This window comes from Miscanthus floridulus, chromosome 8, assembly GCF_019320115.1.
Source record: "Miscanthus floridulus cultivar M001 chromosome 8, ASM1932011v1, whole genome shotgun sequence".
Lineage (NCBI taxonomy): Eukaryota > Viridiplantae > Streptophyta > Magnoliopsida > Poales > Poaceae > Miscanthus > Miscanthus floridulus.
Window position 1 is genome coordinate 80,881,012 of NC_089587.1, and position 23,602 is coordinate 80,904,613.

General features: G+C 40.5%; 1 protein-coding gene and 1 non-coding gene across 2 annotated transcripts; both read right to left on the reverse strand.

Moving 5' to 3' along the window:
* Window positions 1-21,060: 21,060 nt before the first annotated feature.
* Window positions 21,061-21,133, reverse strand: TRNAE-CUC (transfer RNA glutamic acid (anticodon CUC)). Its single transcript has one exon. It is a non-coding gene; the product is annotated as a tRNA-Glu (tRNA).
* A 1,572-nt stretch (window positions 21,134-22,705) lies between these two features.
* Window positions 22,706-23,377, reverse strand: LOC136469475 (ethylene-responsive transcription factor ERF015-like). Its single transcript, XM_066467658.1, has one exon. It carries the CDS (start codon window positions 23,375-23,377, stop codon window positions 22,706-22,708), a length of 672 nt encoding a protein of 223 aa, XP_066323755.1.
* Between the last annotated feature and the right edge of the window lie 225 nt (window positions 23,378-23,602).

Sequence of the window (23,602 nt, forward strand, 5' to 3'; positions counted from 1 at the left end):
TCCATACTATCCATAGCAGCTCCACAAAATATATCATCTATTAGTGCTACAAATACCATGCCTTTGATGATCGAAACTCTCACTGTCTACCGGCATGCACGTCTTGTGTGCACTACCGCTGTAATCAACACCCCCCCCCCCCCCCCCCCCCCGCTGATCTAGTATGGGTCTCCATGCACTGGCTGACTATGACGTGTTCTGATATATCCTCTACACATATCCAGCAGCACTTACTCATATCTCAAAGGAGTAGTTAGAACACAATATATCTATTAAACATCCTTGCTACCCTTGTATCTTCCTTAGTTTCGCTCTCCCCTAGTCCCAGCCCATCTCAACCACTACCACTATCATTGAGTCATCACTTTCTATAACTGGTGAGTCATCTCTTATCCAAAATCAATCCAAAGCTCCTTTTTCCCCAAAGTCATGTTGTCATCGGAGCCTCAACCTCTGTATAAGTTTCCTCTCATCAAGCTTGCATAGTCATCTCGTGTGACCTAGCCCTTACATCTTCGTATGCTTACTTCATTCTTCATAATGTCCGGTCCATCTTGTATACAAATCCTTCGATCATTTACCCTTCATCTATAAATCCACATGCTCTATAAATCTTTCAAGTTAGCCGACATACATCATGTCTATTCTATTCCTATCATTTATCAAACTTTCCAACTTCTACCTTTGAACTTTCATGACTTTTAAACCATAGCTCCGTTTAGTTGTTTTGCGCACTATGATCGTAGTTACAAGCCCTCTACGTATTTAAAAAGCTTTATATGTTGTTTTATAATGATTGATGTAATGTTCCTAGGTTTGTCTATGATGCTTGTGATGGTTTTTGCTATCGTTAGAAGAAGCTGTACAAGGATGATCCAAAAGGAAAGTTGGACAAGTTTGAGCACTATTTGAGGCAAGTGTAACATGAGACTCCTTGTTACCCAATAACCTTATAATAATCTTTCATATGCATGTGTCTAATTGATGAACCCCTAAGGATTTTACCTAGCACTCTTGTACCATGTATCCTTGTTACCTTGGGTTTATGCATATGGATAATTCTACTTACCTTGCAATCACCAAATGTTACAATTTTAATCTTGATTAATGATTTATGGAATCAATGTTAAAATGATGCTTTTTAGCAACATGGACAAAAGAGGGCTAGAGCATTGGGCCTTTTTTTGGGTGCTCTAGCCTGCCCTCCGTAAGGACTAAATCTTAAAGCGGCCACCCAGGATTTATCATACAACCATGAGGGCTACACGGCTCTGGCTTTAGCTCAGTAAATTGAACTTCTCTAGCTTGTTAGTGGTTACCAAAAGGAGCAAGAGGGGGGTGCCTCGTGGTGTATAGTTGTTTTCCTGCCTTGGAGTGTGCAGTGTCGCGACCACATGTGGCTCGTGGAGGAGGACACCTATGCACACTTGCCACTAAAACCTAGCGGCTACTAACTCGTTAGGGGGACTTTCGAAAGGCTTCATAGTGAACCCTGCCGACTTACCTTGGAAGTGAGTCAAGAGGTTGATCACCTCGGGCATATGGGTAACACGACTCATGGTGAAAGTGTACAAGCTCTGTAGAGTTATTTAAAACTGATATATAAGCCGTGCTCATGGACACGAGCAGTCCGGATACTTTTTGAGTTAGTTGGTTCTATGGATGGTTTGGGTGATGATTAATCTTGATGTTAATTATACTTTCACCTTGAGAGCTTAAGCATAACCTAGCAACATAGGTTTAATAAATAAAATATGACCAACTAAAAATGCTTACCGTAGTTCAGCCGTGTCCAGCCTTTTGAGCCTTGCATCCCCACATGTTATACTTGTTGAGTATTGTGCGCTCACACTTGCTTTACAATCAACAAAAACCTCGGATGGGTACTAGATGGTGGATCAAGTGTTGAGTTTTCCAAAGTAGTTCTAAGAGTACTAAGCGAGTGCTGCCCCAGTCAACTGTCCCTGTGGAGTATGGAGACCCGAAGATAAGATTAAGAATAGATTCCGCTATGCTTTGTAATAGATGTAAGTCTTGTTGTAACTATGTTTCGATATATAATAAAGCATTGTTCTTGATATTCTCCATATTTGTCGCTATATATGTTGTGTGGACATCCTAGGCACACATATAGTTAGCGCTTGGTATTCTTTCGAAAATCGGGTGCGACACTTGTCATTTCTAGAAAGAAAATAGGTTCCTTCCATGGTAGCTACAATTGACTTCTCGCTACTTGTTTTTTGTTGGGAAGACCGATGTTGCTATTAAATGACATGTAAGCAATAAAACAACTACTTTAGGTTTAGCATAGGCCTCCAAAAAGGACTAACCAGTGGTGCCTTCGTCGAGTGTGTAATTCCCTACCATAGTTTTTTTTAAGAACTATTTCCCCTTCCATGTTGCATGCAGTCCCATCCTTCCAAGTTTTCTCCCTATTTTTCTCCTAGCATGAGCTCATCTAAACATCCCCAACCACCACCACCACACACACATGCACACACACCAACCTTCATTGTGGAGTCACCCCACACACTATATCATCATTGTCCCTCATCGATCAGTCATGTCCAATGCCACCTTTGTTAGTAGTCCATGGAACTAAAGTTACCCTTAGGGTTTAGGGTTTAATGGTTTAGGATTTAGGGTTTAGGATTTTATGTAACAAAATCCATTTGCAACTAATGTGATGACAAACCTACCCAATAGTACAGTGTTGCCAATGTTCATCACATGTACCAAAGAATTAGAAATGTACCTACATTTCCATGGTGACACACCACAGATATAAGAATGGCAACACATCGCGTATTTAAGTTTTTGCTCCTAGAATGTTTAGTACAAATTGTTATTTTGAATAAGACTATATGAAGTGTTGTGGGGGAAAATATGGTGGTAATTATTGATAGGATACCTTACATGTTTTGTTGAAACATTAATTGCACATAATCTTAAATGAGCAAACCTAGGAAAGTTCATATGGTACCTTGCACGCATAATAAGTAGTAATTTTTCTTAGATTGAATACCACGGAAAACCTCATCCCCTTCAGATTCAAAGTTCAAATCCACCCATGCCGGTTATAGAGACGACAGAAAATAAGTAACATGGATATATATGGGTGAGCATCCCTACCTTTTTTATCCCGGTTGGGATAAGAGTTATTTTCTGTACTGGCTCTAGTTATTATGTGTCGGTTGGGACAACTAATAGAGTACCTAAGCACCATAAATTTTAATGCGGGTTAAGATATTTTTATCCATGTTCTTATCTATTTCAATCAGAGACCGTGGATTCTACCTTTTATAATTCATGGTTGAAACGAACAGCCATCTTTTGACCTCAGATTCCATAACGTAGCATACCATGATCCCATAATCGAATGATTTGCTCAAACAAGCCAAGGCTTTATGGACAAGTTTTGGCACATAAATTTATCAATGATACTATTATGCCCACAAGCATGTGAGAGAAACATAGGAAGAAGTCAAAAGCTAGAATACATGTTACTAAACAACTATCAAGTTTTCATAATCTAGAACCTATACATGCTACTTTTCAAAATCTCTACCTGCTACTGGCTAGTGCTTTTTTCTATACAAAAAGTATTCTCACCTATTTCCTTTCCTAGGACCGACTCCCATCCAGTAGATACCCTCATTCACTTTATTGCACAATTTGATTTTTCTTGTTTGTTCAAAAGACTAAGACCTCCTTTCTCTTTAATCTTAAGGAAGGAATAAACATCCTTCAAGAAAAGAAAATCACCTATAAAAACTATTTCAATATTTGTTGAAGTATATTTCTTCATTAAAGTTTAGCTATTCTAAAGGTTTGGAAAAGTTTACAAAAAAATGTACGAAAAAATGTTGCAGGATAATTTTTGTAGAAATGTCTCCATTGTATTCCTTAATTTTGAAGGAATGAGGACTCAATTTTTGAAGCTAATTAAGTACATGGGAAAAGCTTATGTGCTAGTGGATTAGGAGTCAAAAGTTTTGCTTGGAGGATTAGAATGTGAAATAAATCATCTAAATCATGAAACATTGTATCATGTGCACATGAAGTGCCTAACATCTATGCCATGTTGGCGGTGGATGTTAAAGCTAGAGTAGTCATAGCGTGATTTTGTTTTTGCGACGACAACTAACACTGCTTGGGTCAGAATGGCGGCAAGAAAGACTATAGCATCAAAATTTAGAAAGACCATGCATATATTATACTCTCTCTCTCTCTCTCTCCCAAAAATACTAGATGTTCTATGATTCAAAAAATGTACCAAAAACCTCATGTCCTGGGTCTTTGACAAGCTATTGGGCCTATAGAGCCATCCGCTAACCCACCTCCCCCCTCCCCAGCGCACATGCGCACCACAAGGGCGAAGGGTTTTTGTGGTGAAAATTTTCATCACAAAAGCTTACTTTTTCGCTACAAACTAGTCTTTGTGGCGACTTTTAAAATCGCCACTAGTCGCCACAGATACTCGCCTCACAGATACTCTAGTGATGATTTTTTATTCCCCACAAATGACCATACTCATTAGTGATGAATGGTGGTGCCACTAGTGAAGTGGCCATTTGTGGCCCCATTCGTTGCCACAAAAACATATGTATTAGTGGCAAAAAAATTGCCACTTATAATGTTTTTAGTGGTGAGAATAGTTGACACGACTATAGAGTATTTATGGCAATTTTGTTGTCACAGCTACCATTGTAAAAGTGATGAATTATATGGTCACTAAAGAATACATATTAGTGACCAAAGCTTCGCCACTATACAAGTTTATTGTGTCAAAATTTGTTCTCGCTATTTTAGTTGCAATTGTGTCTAGTTGACCGCCACAGTTTATATGGGAAAAAGTGGCACCTTATTGACACAAATGAATTTTATTTGTGATGTAACTCATCCTCACATATATATTACAGAGGCAAAACTTTTTTCTCACAATATGATCTTTTTGTGAGAATTGATAAGACATGTTATGTCGATAATTTCATCACTAAAAAACATAGCATTTGTGTGAAAATATTAGTTATGACAAATTTTGTCGCAAGTCTCAATTGTTTGAAACAATAGATGTTGTGGAAAACGATTTATCATTATCATCTATGTTTTAGTGAAAAAATGGCTCAACAGATATACATTGTACCAATATAATTATCTCAACAGTAGACCAATAATATTTATTTCAATAATTCTTTAACCATGACAATGTTGCAATCAAGCAATATACACAAAAAAATAATAACACTTGAAACTCTCAAAATAACTCACACTACTTCCAAATCTCAAATAATTTATTCAACTATAGGTATTAAACTCTATGTTGGAGACTGCAAAGCACCAGAATGAATGTGTGCAAAGAAATCAGCCATTTGTCGATCAAGTTGTTCTCTCAATAGATGCGCAACTTCTCCACTGTGTATAAACAAAATAAATGTAGATCAGCATAATATAGAGTAGCTAAATCATCGAAATAAACAATGCTGTAAAGAAGCATGTTTCATATTAGCAAAACACCTTTAGTGTTGTGTGCTGCAGCATTTAGTTGATCAAATTTATCTATAGCCACATCTGAATCAAATTGATCACCTACATTGTCAGTTTGCTGGTTGTTATTTCACCTGTTGAAACAATCTGACAATTTTTTTTTGAGAAATATAAATGTTGGAGTGGGCTGGAGGCATCGATGCCCATAGGCTAAATTGACGAGATTTGAACTCAAAAAATAATTGACAAAATTCCATCCTGGTACCTACACCTGCTAATTACATTTCATTGAAATTAGTGACGCCTCCTCTTTACCTTGCGGTCGATGAGATTGAGGATGTCGAGCAGGACGATGTGGAAGCGATTGTAGACGGGGCCGACGACGTCCTTGACATGCAGTGCCCTCAACGTGGTTGACTCCGGGGCGTACGCGTATGCCGTGTCCGCCAGCACCAATGCCAGTGCTGCCGCCTGCGGCATGAAACTCGAGATACCGCCGCCTCTCCTCCTCCGTCGCCGCCGCACTCTCAACCCACCTCCTCCTTTCCAAATCACTGAATCAGATAAGCGCCATGAGAAGCCACGCCAAACCCCTCTCCAAACCCGGCCAAATCGAATAGAGAATACCTCCAAGGGCGTGTGCGTGGGGACGACGAGCGAGTGATTGATTGATCAGCTGAGCAATTGCATGCAAAATAAGATTAGAGAGTGGGCGAGGAAATTAAAGGAAGGGATAGAGGGAATCAGCTGAGGGATTGCACGTAAGCACGCAGCATGGTTGACACGAGCGGGCGAGGGCGTGGGGTTGGGGGCGTGATATTTGTCTCCCATACATATGCATGGCAGGCAAACGTGATTTTCTCCCGTTAACATTTGATCTTTCTTTTTTTCTTCTCCTGCGTGCTTTGGAAGAACAAGGATAGTCAAAGGAAGTTATGGAATTACGGAAATTATGGAAGGAGAGGCGGGAGACAGGGAGAGGAAAGAGGAAGTGTCAGCGGTGGGTGGGGAGGAGCGTTGAAACCAAAGTGACCGTGTCTGTTGATCGTGGTGAAGCTACGAGAAAGGCATGAGCCATTGATTTTAATTTTGTTAGTTCACTGGATGCACAAACTCGGTGGACACAAACCTTGATGGACATAGCATTGTTTGTATTGTTCCGGAGAAGATAGAATATATAGATAGATGATGGAGGAAGACTTGGCAAAAAAAAATTCTAGTACTACGCAATTAGGGATGAAAATGGATGTCTAGGAATCTGAATTATCCGAATTTGTATCCGTTAAAACTTGTAATATGGATTTCCGTATTCATATTATTTCTAATGTGGATACTAAATGGATGTATCCGAATTCATTTTTCAGTAGTTTTCTCTATCCGATTTCAGATCCGTACTAAATATTCGACATATATCCATATCTACGAAGAACAGGGTATAATGAATTTAAAAGTTTTCTCTCCAAGACTAGTGACTAATTATTTAATTTAAATATTACTAATGATGCATTGAACTATTTAGTAGGATATCTATAAGTAACTTTTAATATTAATTTAATATTATTAATGATACATAAATATTAAATAAATTTTAGTATTTTTAATTTATTTTAAACCTAATATATTTATCATTGTACAAAAGAATTGTCACTTACAAACAAAGTGTTAAACTAATAATTTAATATATAAAATCATAAATCAATGATTATTTAAATCATATATTAAATATTTATAAAAAGTAATACAGAATACCATAATTTTCTATTCATAGATATAATGTTCACCACAGAATATGGTTCGAATGCTTATATTATCGACTTCTATATTCACTAAAGTATGATGAGTATAATAAATGTCAAATATAAAATCGGGCCCAAAACAAGTAACCAGGCTGCCTGCCATTTATTCATCGGCATTAATGTTCACCACAGAAATAGAAAGAAAAAGAAAATAGAGCAAGAACCTCCTAAATTTTTGCACCTGGATTTGGTAGCTCATAAATCTGAACTCGATACTCAATGGATACAGCTTATAAACCCAAAACAGACCCACACTGCTACGGCCGCCGCACACAGATCCATTTGCTTCTTGCCTCCGGTCTGCACACGTGCACATTCGCACTGGTGCAGAGTTGAGACGCTGGTGTCCAACGCCTCTGCGGACAGGTAATACTTCCAATATATGGTCAATACAAGCTGTCGGCACTATCATTCCTGTTTTCATCAGAAGCCTCTTCCCTTTCATAACCATACAAGTGTTTGTTCTTGAAGCAGCCCATGGGGTCACCGAGCTAGCACAGGTGACGAGGGACCTCGCTGCAGCCAGCTTGGATCCGAGCAGAAGCAGCGCGGACAACGTCGACTGGAGGCACCTGAGAAGGATGTGCTGACGGACGGAGAAGGGGGAGAGCGGCTGGATGACTTGATAAGAATCGTCTCTGATTTGTTCCTATTGTTGCTTGAGAGAAGATACAATGGAGAGGACAGATTAGTACTCTGCTACTTGGGTGACGAAAGAGGAAAGGGCCTGTTCAGTTAAGTGAGGAAGAGCACATCTGCACATGTGCTTCATGAGTTTCTTATTTTTGCAAGACGTTCTGTGGAAAAGTGCCAGAACAGTGGTTCATTTCTATCTTTTTGAGCTGTATCGTGCATACGTAATATGTGTATAATTCTTCAAGATTTATTAAACCAAATGCAAGAGGCAACCTTTGTCGACCAAACCCAACCGTACCCAATACGACGGTATGCTAGTTGATGTTCAAAATGTAGCCTGTAACTTATGTGTTCAGAAAGAAATAATTGTGACGAAATTTTGGCACAAGTAAAAATCTTAGAACATTAAGATAGAAATATTTAGTTACAAACAATCTACTAAACGTTGATAATATAATATTTTGCCACAGTATTTTTTTTACAAATTATGCATCATATGAGATGCATGTTTTTGTCACTCATAAATATTATAATAGTGAGAAAACTTTATTTGGTCACAAATAATCAGATAAACAGTGACTAAAAATATTTTGCCACAATGTCCCTTGTTGCGATATAAAATTTTATCACTGATAAATGTAATAATAGTGGAGGGAATTTTTTAGTTTATTTTGCCACAACATTTTCTCACTAACCTTGTACCATGTGGCAATATATTTTTTTGCCACTGATAAATGGCATAACAGTGAGGAAAAAATATTTAGTCACAATTAACCAATTTATTAGTGGCAAATTAATGTTTCTCCACTAAATTCGCCACTGAAGGTGCATCGTGTGGCAAAATAGTAGCTTTGCCACTAATAACTGAAGTAAATAGTGACGAAAAATAGTTTGGTCACTAATAACAGAGGAATCAGTGACAAAACAAAATTTCGTCACAATATTTTATCACTTATGCTCGGTTTCTCTGTAGTGTAAAGGCTCTCATTTGCCTTATCAATCCACATGCACCCTTTTCCTCTTTCTTTCTCCATCGCCCCTTCTTCTTTCCCTCCAGCCACATGGATGCACATGCCTCTTTCCGTTTAGTCGTCACCTCTTCTCTATAGCATTACCTCTTCTCTATAGCTCTGGCAACAAGCACCACCTCTGCAAGGTGAGCAACCATGGACACAAGCCCTAAAGGGGCATGATTGAAGGCTCAGGTGCTACCCACAGGGGCAGTCAGATTCCTAGTGCCTACCTCTGGTACACCAGGAGAAGACAGACTATGGGGTTCATCGGACGTAGGCAATGTTTTCCTAAACGCTAAATGGTAAACAGTCGATCACCTACCGTTTAGCCATTATTCGGGCAAAACGTCCCATTAAACGGGCTAAACGGCCAATTAAACGGGGTAAACGGGTGATTAAACGGAAACGACGCACCACTGTGTAGCGTTTACACGGTGTGTAAATGGGCTAAACGACCGTTTAGGCGAACAGTGGACGTAGGTGGGAGTGAGCTTGGGGTTGCATAGTTGAATAAGGGAAGGATTTTGTCTAGGATACTCAAGATGGGGGCTATGAGGACTACGATTTCATCCCGGTTTGGATGGTGAAGGAAGCTTTGCTGGTTTACACCTGTGGTTGGCAAGAAGACGATGAATTTGTGCTTGAGACTAAGCCCTAGGACTATGTTCCCATCAAGGGAACCGTATATCGGGACCAGGTTGCAAGTCATCCTCTATTTGGGCATGATTATGTCTACATTTGGTTGTCAATTTGGTTTATGAGTTGCTTATCCATACCTCATGTGTGCAGGAACATGTAACATGTATCTGGATGACAAGTTTATGTCCCTAGGAACAAGGATGATCAAGCACTAGCAACCAACAAGGATGTGTCAATTTTAGACGTGGAGATGGATGATGAGGGCCTAAATGAACATGCAAAGTATCCTAGTTCAGAGCTGGAGGACAATCCCAAGTTGAAAGCTTTGGTGATAGACATGCTATGTGCCCTGGTTCCTTTATATGCAAAGGCTCATAAAAATACTAAACCTTAGGAGTATTTGTTTCTTCATAGAGAATGTATAAGCTTACTTGAACCAACATGCATTTCATATATAGATATAGAGATATTACAATTGTTCAAAATAAGTAACTTGTTTATATTACAATTATTCGAAAATGATAGTATGATGTTTCATGAGTTTTTAGTGGCCATGTACTCGATGACACACTCATACATTTGATGGTGACAGCTAAGATATTTACGTAGAATCTCTAGTGCATCTAGCCTTTTCTTATTCATGTGTGGAAGCTTGTACATATTGCCCCTTTATAATTCATTAATTCAATCGAGCATCCCTTGTGAGGAGCACTATATATATTAAGCACAACTAGATTGTACTCAACATATTCTTTTTCCACATTTGCATCTAGTTCATCCATAGTTTAGATGCCATTCTATTAGCTAATGACTAAAGAGATGCAAAGAACCCAAGGTCTAGGTAGTTTGCATTTGGGGGAATTAGGGGGCTGATTTATGAGGTGTATATCTCACTACTAGAAACCAAAAATTTTCTGTGTACCAAAAACCATCAAGGAAATAGACAAAACCCATAGGAATATTGTTTCTGCCAGTCAACCGTCAGGCAAATAGCATCAAGGATATCTTGACAGACATGTGTTCTAGCATTATCTTGTTTGTGCGACAGCAATAGCAAATTCTAGATCATTGACTCAGAGACATGTGTTCTACCATTAGCTTGTTGGATCCAAATGGTCTTGTGGTGCACCTCTCTTGGTCATTTGTCTCTTATAGCTGGCAAAAGTTTGGAGATCATATAAGCTCTCATGGTGCTCTTCTCAATCAACCTTGATATTCTTGGTTTATAGAGTCCCTCTTTCTCTATTGTCACTTCTCCTTTTTGTTGGTTCCTAGTAGTAGTATATGGAGGCAAGTTAGTTTCATAAATGAATGGATTGAAAAATGAAAAAAAGGTGTGCTACCTTTCTTACAAAATTCCACTATCCACATGCCTAACTCTCCATCAAAGATGCATGTACCTTCATCACCAAACAAAGTCCTACAAACGGCTGACAAAAACATATCCTTCTGAATCACATCTTGTTTTGGATTGTCTTGTATGGGTCGACACTCTGTTGGTAGAAAGTAAAAACTTGTATCATTTTTTGTACCATTGAACCACTTCTGATCTAAGTGTGGATAATGTTTTTTTGCATATCAATAAAGATGGGATCATGTGGCAAAGTACACTGGTCTAACATGGACATACACCATTGCAACCATTCTTTTTTGTTTGCTTCCTTCATGTAAGGCTTAAGTGGGTTAGAGTGTCATCTTAGCTTACCATCTTTAAACCACATGTGTAATGTGCTTCTCTTACGTACACCTAAGGCTACTACTAGAGACTGTATAGTAGTCCTTCACAAGGGAATATTAGTGACCTACGAGAGGTCTACTTCAACATTTTTCTCCTAGAATTCTTTGGTTTCCTGGATGTAACATCGATTGGTAATCCCAAGGCATGGCACTTTTTAGCACTATACCAAACATGCTGCACTTTTTGCCTTCTAACTTTGAACTTTTTAGCAACCCAATGTGTGGCTTGCTTAGGTAATTTCCCACGCTTGCTTATCTGAAGCAAAGCTTCATATATCTATTGTCGTTATTTCCCTTTCAAAACATTATAAGGTACAGATTCAATATCATTCTCGTATTATTTGTCATCCAAGTCTAAGGATTCCCCTTGATCAAAGTCTATATCAATAGCATCATCATACGTGCCATAGTCCTCCAAGTTTTGTGGGAAACAAATACTCTTGATGAGTTATTTATGATGACTAGTGTAGGATTTTAATCTTAAACTATTGTTATGCAATTAAACTATTTATCATCTGATCAATAATATATGTGGTGTTGGAAAACTGCACATCCATGGACTTCATCCTTGGTTGCACTATTGAGTTCGGATGTCAAATTTGGTTGAGAATTGGTTGTCTGTCTTGTTCATCATGACCCACACTCACTACAGAATTGAATCTAAAATGTTGATATATGTATACTATCATTGATAAAAGTTTGAATTGGAAAATATTAATCCTAGATCGACAAGTTTGATTTAATGATATTTGCAATGCTACTGTAGTACTGCAATGAGAAAGTAAATACCTAGATGGAATTATTCATCTTCCTCTACAACTTCACCGTTGAGATCAAAAGTATGGGAAACCTGATTGCCACCTCCCTGAACACCACCTACAGCTAGCATGTTCATCTTCATGGACTTCATCTTGATCTGGAGTAGGATTATTGAAATTAGGTAATGCATCTCCATACCCCTCTTGTGGGTCTTGGTTGAGATCTATGACCATGGATTTGATCTCTTCGTTTGTTGTGATTATAGGATGACAACAACAACTGAAAAACGCTGCATCGGTACTTGCTATATAGGCCGTGAAATGAAAAGTTATTGCCGCTAGAGGATTTGTTTTTGGCATAAGGGCATTTGTGTAATGGTAATTAGACATGGCGTTAATATCTCTATCTCTTATAAATAAAAATTCCACTAGAGGGTCTATCTGATCCCACAATGATCCATGTTATCACTTAACCCAATCCATCTGATTAGATCTATCAACTAGATCCATCCGTTGCTCCATCTGTTTCACCTGTGCAGCAAAATAGCCAGCATGGTTGTTCCTCCCACCCACCAATCAGCCCATTGCTTTGTTTGCCATTGCGCAGCCGAACAAATGGCATGTCCTTATTAGCTGCCCACCACACAGTAGGGTTGATGCATTAACAATCCCTCACCTCTATAGCAACTATCTTGGCCTTTCCTGCTGCCTCATCCACACGCCGTAGCTGGTCCACATCTTCCTGCTTCCCAGTGACCTTCCTGGCCCCCACGATTATCGCCTTCTTCAAATTAGTTGCTTCCTCTAGCACTTGTGGTTGTGGTGTCTTCCTATCGTTGTTAGCTTCCCAACCATTGGCATCGAGATCGACTGTGCTGAGTTGAGCGAGCGGTAGCATAGTAGGTTGGATGCCCAAGAGGACACATATGACTCCGGCACCGATGAGAGGAGCTTTGACAAGAGGCATCCCTTATGGAAAGACACTGGGCCCATCAACGACAGGATCTCGCATGGTGCGACTAGGGCTATAGATGGCCAAATGGGCTGCCTGACCTAGCATAGCATGATGGGGATTGGGCTGACACGGCCCCTTAGCTCTTTGTGTCATGTCATGCTAGGCCCTACATGCCCTACCCCTGCACCATCAGGTCGCTCGCACTCGCGCTAGCCCAGGCCGCCGTTACCCGCACAGGTGGAGAAGAGGAGCACCGTCGTTGGAGCCAAAGTTATTTTCATCACCCACAGGGTTGTGGCCACCCACCGCCTGCACTAGTGCCTAGTGGTGTCTTCCGAGAAGCGATGGGGGAGAAGGGATGGAGGGCCGCTAGTGTCGTTGGTGTTAGGTACGTTAGAGCTGAGCAGCAGAGGTGAATTAGGAAGGAGGAGTACTCAATCAGGAAAGAGGGCATGCGACGGCGGTCAGGAAGGAGAAGGAATCAATCGAAAAAAGGCATGTGGCGGTGGTGGAGAAACTAGAGCAACATAGTCAGAGTAGGGGGCAAGGACGGCTGGGGACTGCGGGAAGAGGGTTGCGGCGATTGGAGTAGGGAGGAGTGAGTTTGGGTTTTGATATATTTATTTATATGAGAAGTAAAGGTATGGGTTGTGTCGAGGCAAAGGCCAAGCATGGCCCTAGGGTCGGGTTGGGCCGGCACTGGCCCCATAACAGTCAGGCTAGGCCGTGCCTAGCCAGGCCAAAACAACAAGCAATGGGTTGTGCCTACGGGCCACGGGCCTTATGGCGATCTATAACTAGGGGGCCGTCCCAAGCACCCCAGCGGGCCATCGGCCTCAGACCAAGGATGGGTTATCAGACCAACAGTAGCACGAGGGGGCGAAGGTAGGGCAGGAGCCAGCACACATCGCGGTGTTATCCTAAGCACGTAGATGCAACTGTTAAATAATGACATCTCCATTCTATCCATTTAAAGCACAAAAGTATTGCTAGTGAGGTATATACTCCTATATCCAATATCCACTGCTGCGCTCTACAATTATCATTTTTTAACAGGTCATCTCTTCCAAATTGTAAAGTTCACTACTTAAATCATGCAGATGCACCTTTAGCTTAATCTTATGGTATGACTTACCAATTTGACTGAATTCCCTTAGCAGTAATACATCACTGGGATCAAGTACTTTATACTTATCAAATTAGCATGTCATTCAATATTTGGTAAACTTTAGTTCCATCTTACTATCAATATCTTCGGTATTTTTTTATTTATCCATACATTGTGCACATCCGTCCGAAGAAACCACCAGAGGATTTTGCTTTTGCTGTAGGTGGATTAGTGTATGGGTAATTGGACTTGGCGCTAATGTTTTATATAGATAAAAAAAAACTTAGCATGGCGCCAAAATTCAAACCGACATGCGCTAGCTTTTCGTTGCCATGGCAGTATCTTTATATGCCTCCACGCAACGCAGTTTATTACAAAACATAACCATGCGCCATTCCTCTTTTTAATGTCTGAAAATAGGGGTATTAAGATCATTTCTCTCCTTTACTAATCTGTCTTGAAAATCTCCAGTAGGGCATTAAACTTTTTGGGATAAAAAGAATATATAGAGTACTACCTTTATCCTGAAAGAAGATGTAATTTTAGTTTTTCTTTTTAATCAAACTATCTAAAGTTTAACTAAATTTTATAGAAAAAATATCAACAATTATGATACCAAATAGAGATACTATTAAAATGTATTTCAATAAAAAAATTGATAATACTTATTTGGTAACATAAATTTTGATAGTTTTATATAAATTTGATGAAATTTAAAATGTTTTGACTTAATAACATGTCAGAAATGTGCAGCCCATGACGGGTTGACGGAGTCGTAGGTAACGAATGCAGCTGTAATAGAGTCACTCCTAAAGTGGTGTTCATATTGTGGCTGGCGTTTAGTGATCTCCATGATACACAGAAATGCAACTTGTAGGTTGTAGCTGCATTTCTTGTAATAGAAATGCAAATAGTTTTTTTCAAAAAAGAAAAGAAAAGAAATGCAAATAGTACTATGTGCACTTTGAAAGGGTAAGGGCAGTCCCAATGGTGCATTGATGATGGTTTCTATCCTCATTAAATGACTTGCCACGTAGGCAAAACGCTGACATGGCAACGTAATTAATGAAGAAAGAGAGTTCCAATGAAAGAAACTGGTAGTTTCTATAACATAGGATGCCGCACCAAAAAAACACTGTTTTCCAACCCATGGTTTCTATGAGTAATAATTATTTTCTCTTTCTCTCTCCCAACTCTATCTTCTTCCTCCAATGGGAGTGCGACACAAGCTCCCTAGAAACTGGTGGTTTCTCCCCAATGGCGATTTCATGGTTTCTTGGTGCATTGGGTCAAGAGTAGACCTGATTTCTTCATGAAGAAACCATTTCTATGATTTTTGCTCTCTTTCTTCATTAATTACGTTGCCATGTCAGCGTTTTGCCTACGTGGCAAGTCATTTAATGAGAATAGAAACCATCATCAATGCACCATTGGGACTGCCCTCATAGAAATGGTTTCTTCATGAAGAAATCAGGTCTACTCTTGACCCAATGCACCAAGAAACCATGAAAACGCCATTGGGGAGAAACCACCAGTTTCTAGGGAGCTCGTGTCGCACTCCCATTGGAGAAAGAAGATAGAGTTGGGAGAGAGAAAGAGAAAATAATTATTACTCATAGAAACCATGGGTTGGAAAACAGTGTTTTTTTGGTGCGGCATCCTATGTTATAGAAACTACCAGTTTCTTTCATTGGGACTGTCCTAAGTGGAACATAAGATGCTCTTTAGGAGATTTAATTCCTGAAATTAAGGACAGCTGGAAGCATCGGTTTAATGAGAAGAATGAAAGGTAAATCTATTTGAGCTGGGCTGCCAGTGGAGTGGCACAAATAGAGCTCCATTTGAACCATATGAAGAGAGAAAAATATATATGTAGCTTCCCCAAAATGAGGATTGAGCCGCCAATGTAGTGGTGCCTGTAATGGAATAGCTGATCATTCCAAGGGAATTTGTGCTGTCTCAATATCATTGATCAAGAGAATATGAACTAAGAATTTCTCGAACTTAGGGTTGGAAACTTTATACTACAATTAGGACGTGAAATGTATATAAGATGGCTTGTTTATGGCAGCATGATATCCTTTGTATTGTACTCTGTTATGCAAACAAATTGTTCAAGAGTAATGGTAAAAATGTGAAAAAATAATTCTCTTATTTTAGTACGTACACATGAGCCATCTAGTCCTGGAATTAAGAGTCTTAAACTTTTGATAAGGTGAATGATAAATTAACAGAACCTATTTTTTTTAGATTGGAGTAAGATTTAACTCTAAAAATAATAGGACTACTTAATTCAATGCTTATGATCCATGAACAAAGTTAAAGAAGAAGGTACTCTTTTTTGTTGAACCTTTAAGAAAGCATTAGTGCTTGAACGCACCAGATGTCACATGTTAGTAACTATATCCAAACTGTATGTGGAAAAAAGAAGGCGCCATAAACTTGGAAGAGGGTACACAGGTCCAATGGATTTTTCCAGAATGAATCATGCACAAATTTCAATTAGCAAAACAGATGTATTTGTAAGTGTAAAGCACAGATAAAAAAATCAAAATGGGAGAAATATGTGACATGAATGATATTTCCAATCTGTTCTAACGTGGTAGCTAGCTTCAGCTCTTCCACTCTGTCTTCAAGAACAACATTACTCGGATTTTATAGAAACGAGATTAAGGCCTTGTAGCATCTGGATAATTCTAAGTGCTACTAGGGGGGCTAGCAAAAATGATAGACCGAAACAGTGAGGATAATGCATAAACAGCAGCACCTTATCTACAACTTGTGTGCTAAGGGCAAACCTCAAATTTTATAGTCCAATCAGCACAGGTTCATAAAGCCTCTCCACAAATCCCAGAAATCCGTATCGTAGCTTCATTGTGTTGCAATTGGAGCAGAGGCCGAGGCCAAGGCCGGTGAACCCCAGGTCATCGCACTCCCTCGCCCTGAGCCGCTTGCCGTATAGAATATAACTGACAAAGGGGTCATAAATACAAGTTCTTTGGTCTGATACATGATGCCTTAAGCACAAAATTGCATAGGCAAAAATAATCATTCACGAATGATCACACCAAGGAGCAATCAATTTTTAGATGCAGATAAAAGCTAGCATCATTTGACAGGGAAAGCAAACTTCTAGGAGTTAAGCTAGAAGTTAATTCTGTTACCTAGATGCAGATAAAAGCTATCAAGTTCCGTACATTATAATAAATAAATAAATTTTGGCTAGAGTGACATATGCAAACATATTTTCCATCGGTAGAGGATAAAGTTATGAATCTAACAAAATTAATTTCATATTATTTGGATATATAATTATTTTCCTACAATTTTCTCAAGTTCCTGCGTGGATCAGTACAAATGTGTAAGTTCTTATTAGCTTGTACTGTTCATCTTCTGGAGAGAACGAAGGAGCAAACCCGCCATGGATCGACATCAAGAAGCATTCAAAGGGGTGCGCAACCCTTTGAAGGAGCTAAATATAGGAGGGATTTTTTTCTCGAATACGTCGAGAGCATCACGTATCATTTGCATTAAGAAGGAAAATATAGGAGGGATCTGGCTGGGGTTTGCCGTGTGCTGCGAATTTGAAGAAGAACAAAGCTCGCCGTGGGCATGACCTCTGGCTAAGGTGAAGAACGGGCACTGGTGGAGCACCCTGGTCCTCGTGATACGACTCTGAGGCGGCCGCGTCGGTCATCTCAGGCCAAGGAGCAGTAGCGGTGGCCGCTCGTGCCTAGGCCGTCGCGAGCCGGCCTATCCGTGCCGGTGGCTTGCCTGCTAGGGGCCTCCCACGCTGGTAGTGGTACGCCGACGCGTGAGGCCGTCCGATGCGAGGATGGGACGCTGGGTCCACGCCGCTGTCGCGCCGGGGGAGGAGGAGGGCATTCGTACTGGGGTTCACCTATCACCTCTGCCGGGGGCCTCCCGCGCTGGGGGCCGCCGGCGCTGGTGTGTCGTCCCGTCGCCGAGGCCACCCGTGCTGGGCTGGTGCGCCGCCACATGGGGACCGCCTGCCGCCGCCGAGGTGGCGCCTTAGGGGAGTACGGTCGTGGAGGGGGCACGAACTGGCAGCGCGTGAGCAGGCTGGCGCCCGGCGGAGGGGGTGGCATCAGACGGCGATGGCGGACGGCGGCGCGGCCCGCTAGGCTCGGATCGGACGGTTCAGCTTGTGTCCTCGCCTGATCGGACGGCCAGAAGACTAACGGGCGACGTGGCAGATCCAGTAGCCCGGCTTCTGGTGCAGAATTCGTAGAGCAAGAGATGTTGCGTGGGGCACTCTGCGTCCTGTCGTGCACCGAACACGCGTGCGTGGCGACGGCCGAGGAGGACCTTGGTCGGCCGGCCCGACAGGCCGACACAGGCCTCTGACTTTCGCAAACATGCACGTACTGCTAGCGCCAGCAGCTTACGTTTGCCTTGCCTTCTCCTCGGCTGTACCCGACTAGATACAAATCTAGAATGGCCACACTAAATCTATCTATATCTATATTTATATTTATTTATATAATATATAAAAAATTATAAATAAACTAATTATGTGTACATATCTTTATTTAATGTTAAAAATTCTACCACCTCTTACTCTTTCTTCACCGTTTATCTCTAAATTATTATAGTTATTTTGGAGCAATCTATATCTATATTAAAATTCAAATATTTTCTTCCATATCTAACTTTTCCCCTGTTGTCCGACTATCACTCCTCTTTATCTCTCGGTTACTTTTCCTACTTTGACTTTGGAGCTATAAAAGCATTGCGCCCACTCATGTCACGGCCTGGCTGCACAAGGTCATTTATGTGTGGCTCCCCTTCCACCCCTATTTAAATTGAGTCAATCTCCTGTCAATTTTCCATATTGGATTAATCATTTATTGCACTAACATTTAAGCGTTGGGATTTATTTGAATCAAACCCAAAAAAATAACAAACTCATTATCATTAGCACCAACACCACACAATAAATTATACATCCCGTTGCATTCTATATGCATATCTGCTAGTCTATGCGTAATATTAAAGCGAAAAAGTTTTCTTCCATTTTTTACTTCCAAAATGCCCTCCTGCCGTCTGTGTCCTGTATGATCCGAACTCACCACCCATACTTCATACAAGTTAGAACAACTTAAGTTTACCTTGCCTTCTCCTCGACTGTACCCGACTAGATAGAAATCTACAATGGCTTGCCTCATCGTTGTTGACGTCTCGTCAGCATCTGCGTATGGGATACACTATATCTATATCTATATCTATATCTATACTTATGTAATATATAAAAACATTATAAATAAACCATTTATATCTATATATCTTTATTTAATATTAAAAATTCTTCCACCTCGTTCTTACTCTTTCTTCGCCATCTATCTCTAAATTATTTTAGTTATTATATAATAATCCATATCTATATCATATCTACTAATAGAATATAATAATATTAAAGATCGATTTTTTTTCTTCCGTATCTCAGTTTTCCCAATTTCTCCAACTATCACTCCTCTTTGTCTCTCGTTCACCTTTCCTACTATGAGTTTGGAGATACAAAATCTTCTTTGGCGTTGCACCCACTCATGTCATGACCTGGCTGCACAAGTCCATTTACATGTGGCTCGTCTTCCGGCCCTATTTAAATTGAGTCAATCTTCTATCAATTTTTCATATAGGATTAATCATTTATTGCACTAACATTTATTAGGGGCATTAGGATTTATTTGATTTAAGGTTGGCCAAGCCCAATCAAACCCAACAAAAATGACAAGTTTATTATAATTGGCACGAGCACCACACAATAAATTATACATCCTGTTGCATCATATGTGCATGCTTGCTAGTCTATATACCTAACATTAAAGAGCGAAAATTTCTTCTTCCATCTATTTTTACTTCTCAAAATGTTCTCACGCCGTCCATGTCCCGGACTCACAACCTATACTTCATATGAGTTATAACAAGTCGCGTCCAGCGATGATCCGAAGTCCGATTCTAAGATGTATTGGGTTCTATTGCAATGTATAGGTACATTTGCTAGTAATATTAAAAAGCGAAAATTTCTCTCCCCAAATTTTTGTCTTTCGCTCTTTCCTGAGCCCGTCTGTCGTTCCACTCCATTGGGCAAACGAGTCTTGGCCGATTTTACTAGGATTAGTAGTACAAATTAAAGATAAGAGTCCTAATTGGTTATTGTCTGATCTGTGATCCAAACTCATGACTTGTGCTTATAGGAGTTAAATAGAGTACATCCATTCGCAGTACAGAGTCTAATTATAAAATATATTGGAATAGATGTACATTCTATTGCAACACATATGCATGTATACTAGTCTATCTAAGATATAATTATAGGTCTAGTTAAAGGCAAACAATAAATATAATGATACTTATTATATGATAAATATTATTATATTTTACATATATCTGATCGAATTTTATATTATTTGACGTTTATTTTAGATTATACTCCATCCATTCCAAATTATAAATCGTTTTGATTTTTTTGGTTCATCCATTTTGCTATGTATCTAAACATACTATTATATTTAGAAGCATAGAAAAATAGACGTAGAAAAAAAAGTCAAAGCAACCAATAATTTAAAATGGAGGGAGTATATTTTTTTTTAAGATGGAGTATCAACGTGATAAGGGGCGCTCCTAGTACCGTCAGTGCCGTTGAGATGCTTGCCTGACATCGTTATTCTATTTACTATTACCTTTATTTATTCGATAAACTACTTTACAAAGACTGAGATAATTCTAACTACTTTACACAGCTAATTGCAATACAAAAAGACTGAGATAATTCTAACTACTTTACACAGCTAATCCGCGCGAGAATAAATGATCAACAAAAAAATCGATAATAGTAGCAGCTAAAAAGTTCCGTTGCCGGGATTCAAGTTCAACAGCACAAAAATAATTGTAACTAGAAATTAAAAAATTTCGTTGCCGGGACTCGAACCCGGGTCTCTCGGGTGAGAGCCGAGTATCCTAACCAGCTAGACTACAACGGATTCGTTACATGATGTTAGGAATAACATTTCTTATTCTTTTTCTATGCCGATATGCAGGATGGAGATGTTTGTAAGCCACTGGTAGATGTAAAGGATTTACTAATACGATAAGAAGGTCTCGCAAAACCAGAGGCTGGAGCATAATGCAGTGGGCGTTGTGTTTGACACATGATAGTTATAATTAAGTTGTCTTCTAGCCCCTTTTGATCTACACCATAACTGATATATATTATTATTGTAGTACTTATTAGAATATTAGTTGCTGTGTACACACTATAGTTTATAGCTTCATATATATTTAATTTAAATTTTCCAATCCAAACTATTCTATAAGAGATATCGAGAATTTCTAATGTTATAGCATAATAACCATCGCCAAACCTCAAAAATATAGTGTCAAAGATAAGGATACATCATCCTTCTCTGCATCCGGGCTCTCCTCCAATGTCGTTCCGGTCAAGAAGAAGAATGGTCGGATACACATATGTGTCAATTTTCGGGACCTAAACAAAGCATGCCCCAAGGGAGAACCCCCTTTCTCTCCACAAGGAACTGATTCCTACAACGGTTACGGCTTCCTCTGATCGAGCTCCTCCAACGAACTACGAGCGTGCGCTTTCAAGGAATAGGAATAGAAGTCCTTCTAATGTCGTTACATATAACTGTCACATAACCTTGAACTTTATAGTGTCGGTGATCATAGGCGATAGGTTCATGACAGGGATTACGCAACCGTCTTGAATGGTAAAGTCCTTTGGATAAAGTTAACTTTTTTGTACTGATGTGATATATATGGAAACAGTCCAAAGTTGAGTTTATTTCTAGTTTTTAACATGAAAGGAACGCACAAAATCCTTATTTCCTTTTTCCTCATGTTTCTTAACAAGAAACTGTTGAAAATTTTTGGTGATAAGAATTATCATTATATATAGCATTTGAATCAAACATTTGTTTTTTACATGCATTAGTTCTTAGACATACATGGTGAGCACAAATAACTACTGATTAATATTCAAGTCCACCCTTCAAGATCCGTAGAATTGCGTGCTCTTTTTATGATAAAGGAGTATTTAATTAAATTTTTAGACAATGCATTACTTCGAGTTGATACAAAACCTTGAAAATAATACTTGGAGCCTTTTCTAGCAAGAAGCACACAGCTACATAATTGTGTGCTCTACTGCTTAAAGTTGTAATCCTAGGGATCATGACTCTTGAACAATTCCACTTTCGGATGTCAAATATCAAAGTTTGTGTTATACCATTTTCGCTCCTTTTCTTTCGCTGTGTTTCCACAAAATTTGCATCTAAACACCAAATACTTTCTGCAATCAACAACCTGTGTATCATAGCACTTCACCATTGAAAATATATACAGTACATAAACCAGCTCTCATTTCAAGAACTTGTCGCATACTGCATACATAATACATTTTGCACACACTGATGACAGAGACTACAAAGTTGTAGTGATTTATTGCACGCATATATAACCAGATGATCTAGTCTTCTTGATCGGCCAGCTTCACACACACACAGTGGCACATGCAGCTAGCAAGCAGGATTGATTGATCAGTTCTGGCCGATAAAGAGGTCCACGTCGTCGATGTCTGAAACCCCGACGAAATCATCTGGGTTGCAGGAGAGCAGGCAGTCAGTACTTGCCATGAATTCTCCATCCACACGGTTCCCGGCGTTGCCAGCAGCATGGACATCAGTTGTTGTGGAGGTCATTGCTTCAGCGCTGGCGGCGGCAGCACCATGAGTAACCGGCGCCGGCGCCGGCGCTGGCACCATCAGAGGTGGTGTCAGTGGTGCCGGGGGTGCAGCTGGTGGTGTAGGGCACAGCTGAACCGGCGCAGCAAAGAAGAGGCCGGCGCAGCTTCGACCGTAGTCCGCCGCGATCTCCTTGATGTTGGCGACGGTGAGCTGGACGCGGATGTGCTCGGGGATGGCGGGGCGCGGCGCGCCGGGGAAATTGAACTTGCGCTGGCTGGGGAGGCGCTCGCCGTAGAAGCAGAACATGGCGGCGTCGTAGGCCAGCGCCGCCTGCAGGGCGTGCTGGAACCTGCCGACCCACAGCCTGGACCGGGTCCGCGGGATGCGGATCTCCGCCGCCCACCCGCCCCAGAGCCGCTCCCGCACGCCCGTCCAGCCCAGGTCCTTGTGCGGCCGATGCGCGCCTGTTGCCGCCGTAGCGGAACGCCCGCCGCGGCGCTGCTGGGACTGGGAACAACGTCCCATCCTCGCCGCCCCGCTGCTGCTGCTCGGTTACCTTCAGGCTGCAAGAAACAAGACTACAAGAGCGAGAAGAGGTAGGAGGAGGTAGCGGTGGTGTGGAGTGTGTGTGGACGTACTGTGGATCGAGACGAAGGGGAGGGTGTGTGGTTTTGAAGGCGCGAGAGTGGACACGTGGCCGCATGCGCTCGCGCTGACAATGGTACGTGAGAGACCAGAGTTATGCTACTT